We start from the raw sequence: 10268 nt of genomic DNA, 5'->3' as shown, positions 1-10268 counted from the left end.
GTTTCAATTATAGAAGCTAAACAAACCCCAGATACCTGCTTTCAGTCAGCCGAGGTCTCAGAGCTGGAGCTGCAACAGTGTTTCAATTGTAGAAGCCAAACAAACCCCAGAGACCTGCTTTCAGCAGCTGAGGCCTCAAGCTGGAGCTGGGCCTCAGAGCTGGAGCCGGCTCTCAGCTCCAGTGACAGCCATAGAAGGTAAATAAATCCCAGAATGAAAAAAAGAAAGAAAAAAAGGAGAAGTTGGGAGCTTCAGTCGCCCACCAGCCTGAAAACGGCCTTCAGCCCCTCACCCAGACTGGCCAGGCACCCCAGTGGGGACCCCCACCCTGAGGGTGGTGTGACCAGCTGCAAACAGCCATCAGCCCCTCATCCAGGCTGGCCAGGCACCCAAGCGGGACCCCCACCCTGATCCAGGACACCCTTCAGGGCAAACCAGCCAGACCCCCACCTGTGCACCAGGCCTCTATCCTATATAGTAAAAGGGTAATATGCAAACTGACCCTAACAGCAGAAAGACTGGGAATAACTGGTCACTATGACACACACTGACCACCAGGGGGCAGACACTCAATGCAGGAGCTGCCCTCCGGTGGTCAGGGCACTCTCACATGGGAGGAGCTCTGCTCAGCCACAAGCCAGGCTGATGGCTGCCAGTACAGCGGTGGTGGTGGGAGCCTCTCCTGCCTCCTCAGCAGCGCTAAGGATGTCCGACTGCAGTTTAGGCCTGCTCCCCGCTGGCAAGTGGACATCCCCCGAGGGCTGCCAGGCTGCCAGAGGGATGTCTGATTGCCAGCTTAGGTCCAATCCCCTGGGGACCAGGCCTAAGCCAGCAAGTGGTCATCCCCCGAGGGGTCCCAGACTACGACAGGGCACAGGCCGGGCTGAGGGACCCCCTCCCCCCGAGTGCACAAATTTTTGGGCACCAGGCCTCTAGTCCTGTAATAACCTACTAGGGGAAATGAATGGAGCAATATTTATTTACATATTTCACATAATATATGTTTTCATTCCTTAACATTTTTTGGGGGGGACAAGTGTTTTCTTGGTAGGACATACACATTTATCCTTACACACCCAACTTTTTGGTGAAACTTTTTTTTCCTCCTTTGGAAAAACACCTCCAATGAAAATAGTTTCCTGTGAATAGAAATAAAAGCTGTCCTTGCCACAAGAGACAAAGGGTCACACAGGAGCAGCCACTCTGCCTTTGTCCTTTCGGCTGGGGAACTGGAGGCCAGAAAAAAGCTGCTCACCAATTCTCTACCACTTCCTCCTCTCACTGTCTTCCTTTCTGTTTGCCCCTCCTTCCACCACCACCCTCCCTCTCCTCCTTTCTGCCCCTTTATTCTTCTGTCTAGCCCACTGGTCTTAGGGTACTAGCAAAATGAATTTTACAATGTCCCCCTCTTGCTTTGGAGACATTTTAACAATGACCCAGAACTACAAAAGCTTCTGTGCCAAGAGGGCTTGAGACTCACATATAAATCTTCTCAGGAAGAGAAATTCTAATAACAATACAAACATTTTGTAAATGACTTATTTTCTCTCATGCAAAATTACAATGAGCTTGCAACCCAGCATGAAATGGCCGTTTTCTTCCTTAGAATTTCAAAAGAGGAATGTGAGAAACCAGCCTCCAACCACATTTTTTACCTTCAGTTTGTGCCTTTACTTCCGTAAAGGGTTCTGAGAATAATAACGATGGATGACAGTTAATGGCAGATAAGGATGAAGAAGCTTGAGTCATACTACTTCAGTTAAAATGGAAATGTCATGTGGCAGAGTACAACAGTTGTAAAACTATCTAGTATTTAATGAAGAACACTATATATTTTCCAGTTTTGAGATAGAACTGACATACACCACGGTAAAAGTTTTCAATGTACAGCATAATGACTTGGCTTATGTATAAGAAACATTATCTTGAAAGTGAAAAAATTAGCTTGATCCAAGTAGCTTATACACTAGACAAATTAAATCTATTACTTACAACACCTGTGAAAAAACTGAGATTAAGTTAAATTAAATAACACGGACAGGGTCCCACAGTTAGAAGAGGAAAGGATGAGACTGTAGCTCAGGTTTGTTCCAGGTTCTTAACTGCTATGCTGGCCCTAATGTGGGGAGTTCAATGGAGGAATAATTTCTGAAATAACCCTAGGGTAGGATTTTCAAGCCTTATAACAAACAGATCCCCCATAAAAATGTTCGCTATATTTTTCATATTCTTTAAATCAAGTGGTTCTCAGTATTTTAGATTTCCCAGACCAATGGGGACCAACATAGGATCACCAATTTTAATGACGCCAAGGTCATTTAAAATTAAAAACAAAACGACACAAATGTAAAACAAATGTAAGCACCATCTATTTGTACATTCTTTTATAAAAGAAAAATAAAACAACCATTTACAAAAGGAGATTTTTAACCCCCAAACACACAAGTTGCTAATACAGTATAGTTCAGACCAAGAGATAATGCTTGCGAACTTTGATGTACAGTTTTTTGTTTTCATTTGGTAAAAACTGATAGAAACTGAGTAGAGTTCGAAAACTCTTGTTTGCGATTGCCCTCAATACCTTCAGGGGCCAGGGAGATGATGTAAATAAGTGCAACAGCCTCCTATAAGACAAGAAGGAGTGATGGGGAGTGAAGGGAAAGTGTGGACTAACCCAAAACATTACAGAAACAGCCGCGCCAGCATGGCTCAGTGGTTGAGCATCAACCTATGAACCAGGAGGTCACATGTCCGGGTTGTGGGCTCAATCCTCAGTGTGGGTCATGCAGGAGGCAATTGATCATGATTCTCTCTCATCATTGATATTTCTCTCTCTCCCTCTCTCTTCCTCTCTGAAACAAATAAAAAAATGTTTTAAAAAATTACAAAAAAAGAAATATCTAAACCAAGTAAAACACATCTCCAGGTCCACAGCCCTCGGGGTTACCAGTTCTCATTGTGAAAACTGGGAAGAGCCACAAACAATGAACATCACAGTAGTCCCCCACGAATCCTCTAAGTCTAACCCCATGAAATTCCCTGGTTTCATGTGAGCCCACAGAACCCAACCATGAAGCCTGAAGCTTGGAAAGAGAGGAGAAGAAACCCAACAATGACTAATATTAAATTTTCTCTCCATCCCAGTGGAGAGAAATAAGACTTAGATTCATAAACTATTTTGAATTATAGAAAATAAGAAAGTGCTATTTCTCAGATACGTCATTTTGTAGACTATTTACTCCAATTACATGAACCATTGCCCTGCATGCAGCAAACTCCTAACCTGAACTAGTTTCTTTTTCCTTCACTTTTGCTTGAAACCACCTGAATGTTTAGGGAGTGACAAAGGGTTACTTACTTCCTGGACTGGAGCTCAGACAACAGAGATCCTGTTCCTTATCTCCTGTTCTCCCTCCAAAGACAGTCCCCGCCAGTCATTCCTGACAACTAGCATGGAGCGCTGCTCCTATGCTGCAGGTGTAAGGATTCTCCGGTCTTAACGTATGTTCACTCAGCACACTAAGTACAACCTGGAGCTTAGGTCTAACTCACATTTGTCACTCCCAGAATTGTCTGGAGAGCATTGAAATCAAGCCACATCTTGGCCCAAGCCATACATTTTTCAGTTCTATGAGAAGGGTAGGGTTTTCCCCCTCCCCCACCCCCACCCCCAGGCTGAAATAAAACCTTCTTTCTTCTTAGTTTATGAAAAAACAAGCTCAAAGTCCCTTGTTTCAGTGTCCCAGATGTATCTTAAATTTCAGTTGTAACTGGTCAGCGGAGGTGGTGGTCCCCACAGACTCCCCCCCACCCCGACACACACACACACTCCTCGATAAGCCCTCTGGGACTCTTCGCATTTGGTTCTCTCTCATCTTTTACTGTTTTCATCTGTCAACACTCTTCCCACAGAAACAGTTCTCAGTAAAATGATGATGTAAAAAAATTTTAATTATTCTATTTTTTAAAATTTTAATTAAAATGATGGTTTTTATTCTTTAGATTCTGGCTGCTTATTTTTCACTATAAGTAACTTTGGAAACACATGCCTTTATGTAGTGAATAACAAGTACTGAACTCATCATATTGTACACAGTTGGTGTTTAATGAATAAATCTCGACTTAACAAAGATTGATGACCCAAGTCAGGACAAAGCATTTCCAAGAGACAACATAGGATTCGGGGTAATTCTTTGAACATGAAAGAGGCTAAAGGCACCGGGCATCTTCCACTGCAGTGCCAGGCCGAGAAATACTTCCTCAAGTCTTCCCAGCGTCCCAGCTCTAGATAGATCTTCATCCCACCACCCACCCCATTCCAGCTGGGGCTCTGGGGCCCCTGTAACGAATTTCCTGTGAGTCAAAAGCCTCCTGCCCTCTAGTCCCCCAGAGAACAAAGGTGCATCTAGATCCCTCCAGAAACCATTTCTTGGGAATTTGGTTTTATTTTTTAAGGATCTAGTAGGCCATCTATTTTTTGTTTTGTTTTAAACATATTACTTTGTCTTTATTTCCATAAACTTAGAAATGTCCCTTTTAGTTCGTCTTTCTGAGGTTAAGCATTTTACAGCTTAATCCCCTTTAACTCACAATTAGCCAAGATAACACATCTAATCCTCGTCTACTTCCCCGTGTGGCTGCAACAAAATGAAAACCAGACCCAACACCGAAGCTCCGGGCTTGCTGTGTTCGTGCGGTTCTGTTTGTTTGCTTACCACGCTGAAAGCGTGAAACCCTATGAACTCCCTGGGTCAACATCCCAATTTCCTATCCTCTTTAGGGAGGAAGTTGTCTTAAAGGACTAATTTGAAATTCAGCACTCAGTTAAAGTCATTTTCTTCCTGGTAATTAGTATTCGATGTTGCACATGAGCAGTAAGATCCTTCTTACAGATTATTTCACATAAGAAGGCCCTGCCTTTTTTTCCCCTCTCCCATGTACACTTTTTTGTTTCCCCCAACCTATACAAACAACAGTGTAGACTATATACAAAAAGGCTGAAGCTCCACTTCTATTATTAAATAGACAATGCCCCCAAAGACTTTTTTTTTTCCCCAAATACACTCCACAGCATCAACCAATAATAGCAACCCGAATACTCCAGAGAGAATGGGACCAACACCCACAATAAGGCCCCTGGACTATGACAGCAAAGAGAACAAAGCGAACACGAATTGCCCTTTTGTGCTTGCTGTTCCTGCCAACGCAGCAGCCGGCTGCGATATAGACCCGCTGCCCGCTGCCGCCCATCCACCGACCGGCACGTCCGTCCGCCAGCCATGGGGAAGGTGAGCCGGGCGCGCAGGCCGGCGGGGCCCCTGCAGACCCGGCGGGGCCCGGGCCGCTGAGCATCTCCTCCCCTTCCTTGCAGATCACCTTCTACGAGGACCGCGGCTTCCAGGGCCGCCGCTTCGAGTGCAGCAGCGACCACCCCAACCTGCAGCCCTACCTCAGCCGCTGCAACTCCATCCGCGTGGACAGCGGCTGCTGGATGCTCTACGAGCGCCCCGACTACCAGGGCCCCCAGTACTTCCTGCGGCGCGGCGACTACCCCGACCACCAGCAGTGGCTGGGCCTCAGCGACGCGGTCCGCTCCTGCCGCCTCATCCCCCAGGTGAGTCCGTCCGGGTCCCTCTGCGCCCTCCAGTCACACCTCCGCTCCTCACCCTGCAGGGCCGCAGTCTGCTTTTCCTGGCTGCAATGTTCCCTTTCCCTTTATTAATATCTTTAAGGTTTCTTCCATTGAAAAATTATGTGATGCAATGCTTTTTTAAATTTTTTTTTTTTTTTTTTCAGAGAGAGGAAGGGAGAGGGGGAGAGGGATAGGAACATCAATGATGAGAGAGAATCCTTGATGGGCTGCCTCCAGCACGATCCCCCACTGGGGATGGAGCCTGCAAGCGGGGAATGTGCCTTGACCAGTAATCAAACCGAGACCTCCTGGTTTATAGGTCAGGGCTCAACCACCAAACCACGTTGGCTGGGCTGTGATGGATGGCTTTTAATTGAAAATTTTATTTCACTTTGTTAAAATTAAATTGACCTCCATTGGGCAAAAGTACGGTGCAATATTGTTCAGAGTGTCGAGACCCACAGATGGTGACTGAGCAACTCCTTACTACCAGGCGGCCTTAGGGTAGTGCCTGGAACCGTTTCTCTCTTTTCCTCATCTGTAAAATGGGCCCACTGGGAGTCACTAATTCCTACAGTTCTCATGAGGATGAAAGCAACTTATCTTACACATGACAAGCCACTCCTCCCCCCAAATAGAAACTATTGTTATGAATGTCAAGGGCCCCTCCAGTCCTGCCTTTTGATTGGGCAAAACAGGTCACCAACAACGTGTTTCCAACAGCTCCTGCCAAGCCCTCTTTACCCGAACCACGCCCCAGCAGCCTGAATTCCACCCTTAGGGATCCTCTGATTTGACTATGACAGAGTCTTGGGGGAAATGTACCACTTTTGTGAAGTTTGAAACCCCCTCCCAGGGTCTAATGCCTTGATCGGACCCAGACTGCCATGAGGAGCCTGGAAATCGGGGCACACCCTTTGCAGCCCTGGCTCTTCTGATCACAGACTGCAAGCTCTGGCCTTCGTTTCCAATGAAAGAGGAAAAGGCTGATAATGTTGCTCCACAGGTGCCAGGATCAAATTAGGAAACGTACCTGTGAGTCCTTTACGGACCTCGGAAGATGCATTATCACAGTCTTTTATTCGGCAGAATGAATTGCTGATGAGAGCCCTCCGTGGCAAAGAGGATTTCATGGTGGAAGAAGGAAGACGCTGAATGGGTACCTGCTGGGTAGGAACAAGCAGATAAAAGAACAAGGGCTCAAGGAAAGACAGGATTGGCCCAGCACTAACCGCTTACCTTTCCATTTCTCCAAAGGTTTTATAATCTCTTGATCTGTAAAGGCCTCTTTCATGATCTTGAGCTTCCATTTGTATTAATTACCTAAAACGGTTTTGCCGGAACATATATTAGAGCTGAGAACAGAAACCTAATCTTTATGATGGTGCCCACTTGTCAAAATTTTAAGAGTAACAGGACTTAACATAGAAAGGAAGATATTAAGGAATTGCCTATGCATAATTGCCACCAGTCTGTGCCTGACTTTGGGGAAAGCAATTTGACTTTTTCTGTCCCTAGCCTCTTATAATACTGTCAAGAGTCAAAATAATACCTGGCTGGTGTGGCTCAATGGTTGAGATCAACCTATGAACCCAGAGATCATGGTTCGATTCCCAGACCAGACACATGGCCTGGTTGTGGGCTTGATCCCCAGGAGGGGTTGTGCAGGAGGCAGCCCATCAATGATTCTCTCTCATCATTGATGTGTCTGTTCCTCTCCCCTTCCCCCTCCCCCTTCCTCTCTCTGAAACCAATAAAAACAAATTTAAAAAAATAAATATAATGAACTCTTTTTAAAAAAGAGTCAAAATAATGCCATTTGGCAGTGATATATTTGTCTTTTTATTTTTTATTATTTTATATCATCCAGTATGCAGAGCCCCAGAAGACCATAAGTCTATGAAGGAGAGAGCAAACCAAATATATAAAAGTGTTATTTAAAAATGGTACTAAAGCTCTGGCCGAATGATTCAGTTGGTTGGAGTATCATTCCTTACATTGATGTTTTTCTCTCTCTTTCCCCGCTTCCTCCCTCTATACATACCCTTAGGTGATTTTTTTTTTTTTTAAAAAAAAGGATGGTTCTAAATAGAGCCAGCATGTGTGGTCGATATAGGTTATGCCCCAAAAAACTCTAGGGAGCACCATTCATATCATGGTCTCCATGAATACTGACTTTTTGAGTTTTAGGGTGTACAACCTCTCCAACTGTACACAGCAGCCCTGGTAGCGGAAGTCTCTCTTTAACGTGTTCAGCTTTGATACAGAAAAGATAAAGACATGTCCACCACCACCCCCCCCCCCCCCCAGAGCTGTGTGGGATTGGTTGCTACCGGCTGGGTTTTCTGACTTTTCCTCGTTGGCCGATTGCTGAATCCACAGAGCAGCTCCCACAGGATCAGACTGTACGAGAGGGAGGACTGCAGAGGCCAGATGGTGGAGATCACGGAGGACTGCTCCTCTCTCCAGGACCGCCTGCACTTCCAGGAGGTCCACTCCTGCAGCGTGCTGGAGGGCTGCTGGGTCCTCTACGAGATGCCCAGCTACCGGGGGCGGCAGTACCTGCTGCAGCCGGGGGAATACAGGCGCTCCCACGACTGGGGGGCCGCCAGCACCCGAGTGGGCTCCCTGAGGAGGGCCACGGATTTCTATTGAAAGGTTTTTCCTCTACCCTTTCCTCCCTCTGGAAGCTAATAAACTATTTCCTGTGTGTTTCATGCAGCCATGCAGTCCTGTTTTCCTTTCAGGCTCCTTCGAAGGGCTCAGCAAAAATCAAGCTGGAATAATGTGCACTTTCTTACACGTATTAGAGGAAAGGGTGGTGTGGGGAGCAGTTCAGAGCACAGCCTCTGGGGCCAGAATGCCTGGGTCAAGTCCATGTCCCAGCTCTAGGTGACCGGGCAAGCTACTTAGCATTGCTGTGCTTTCACTTCCTAATTTGGGAAATTTGGGGTAAGAGCCCTGTTCGGTGCAGTTCAGTTGGTTGGAGCATCATCCCTTACACCCGTGGTTCTCAGTCTTCCTGATGCCGCGACCCTTTAATACAGCTCCTCATGCTGTGGTGACCCCCAATTTCATTGTTACAAATTGAACATAATTAAAGCATAGTGATTAAGCACAAAAACAATCTGTAATTATATATGTGTTTTCCAATGGTCTTAGGCGACCCCTGTGAAAGGGTTGTTCAACCCCCCCAAAGGGGTCTCGACCCACAGGTTGAGAACCGCTGCCTTACACCCAAAGGTGGCAGGTTCAGTTCCCGGTCAGGGCTTGTATGTAGCTTGGGGGTTCAATTCCCGGGTCACGGTGCATGCGGGAGGCAGCCGATCTATGTTTCTCACATGGATGCTTCCCTTTCTCTCCACCCAGAAGGAAGGTAAGAGTGGTTTAAAAGCCTTTTCCAAAATCATGAATGGTAAGAGATTCTTTTGCACCTTTAAATATAGCTTGCTATGCAGTGTATTCAGAGCATACTTACAATTTAGCCAAAGCGCTCATTGAGCAAGGGTAAATATTGTTTTGAGGGCTCCGTGACACATCGTAAGCATTTCATAAAGGAAGCCGGAGAGCGGCCTGACAGTTGTTGGGTGTTCCCTGGCTGGGGTGGCCCTTTCGAGCGGCTGGGCCTGTAGCAGAGCCTCTTGTCTTCTTCCTCCACCTCAGCACCTGACAGATCCACTTCTAACGTGTGAGCCTTTGGGTTCATGAGCAAGATGGACCCCACTCTCGTTCAAATATTTCCTCTCTTCACCTTCTAGTTCAACTCCTGTTCACTTGTGATTCCAACTCTTTTTTATACACTTCACATTTTTCTTCTCATTGTATGTACAGGATATGAGTTGCTTTACAGATGTCTTCATTAATATCCTTTAGAAGACAAAAGGATGCCTGGTCCAAATCTCATTGCCTAACTTCCTGTGTTCCTCTACCCCTCTCTCATCTCACGGGTCTTAAAATATCCCAGATCAATCTAAGCGTATTCGGAGATGACAAGCAGTAGGCAGATAATAACAGTGCCCCCTCCACTGCCCCCATCCTTGCCTTTAAAAGCCACAACCAATCAATGTGTCTCTTTCACATCGGCGTTTCTGTCTCTCCCTCTCCCTCCACTCTCTCTAAAAATCAATGGAAAAAATATCCTTGGGTGAGGATAATAAAAAAATAAAAAATAAAAGCCACAACCTCGGCTCTTTAGAATAACACCCAAGCTGTGTGTCTTGAGGGTGCCTTGAACAGTATCCTCCGAGTGATGTTTGTCTCTGCCTGAACTCTCCTGCTCCCAGCTTACTCTGGTCTGAAAGGTGAGAATTGTTGATGTAGCTCAGCAATATAGTTCGTGTCCTTCTATCCTCTGGGCTTTGCTAAGCATTCCAGAACACCTCGACCATGTGTCCTACCTGGAAGGGGAGCGCTGCCAGGCAGCCCAGGCCCCAGAGCATCCCGGACACTCCAGCTTTGAAATGTATCCTCTCCCTCGCCCTCAGACTTTGTGGCCACCTGCCTCTCCCTCTCAGGGTCCTGGCTTAGAAAATAAGATAAATCCTGTCTTAATCTCAATATCTTTTCATTCCATGAACTCAAACTAGCCCATTCTAAACTGTCTTACCATCAGAGTCTCCATGAGCCAGCACAGAAT

The 10268-nt window shown here is 46.2% G+C and overlaps 1 protein-coding gene across 1 annotated transcript; it reads left to right on the top strand.

The window, feature by feature from the left end:
- Positions 1 to 4107: 4107 nt before the first annotated feature.
- Positions 4108 to 8353, top strand: LOC308522272 (gamma-crystallin F-like). Its single transcript, XM_081095554.1, has 3 exons — positions 4108 to 5288; positions 5372 to 5614; positions 8015 to 8353. Exons 1-3 carry the CDS (start codon positions 5280 to 5282, stop codon positions 8285 to 8287), a joined length of 525 nt encoding a protein of 174 aa, XP_080951680.1. The 5' UTR covers positions 4108 to 5279; the 3' UTR covers positions 8288 to 8353.
- Positions 8354 to 10268: the final 1915 nt, after the last annotated feature.

The sequence above is a fragment of the Myotis nattereri genome, assembly GCF_964212035.1.
Source record: "Myotis nattereri genome assembly, chromosome: 7".
NCBI lineage: Eukaryota > Metazoa > Chordata > Mammalia > Chiroptera > Vespertilionidae > Myotis > Myotis nattereri.
This window is presented reverse-complemented; position numbering and strand designations above follow the sequence as displayed.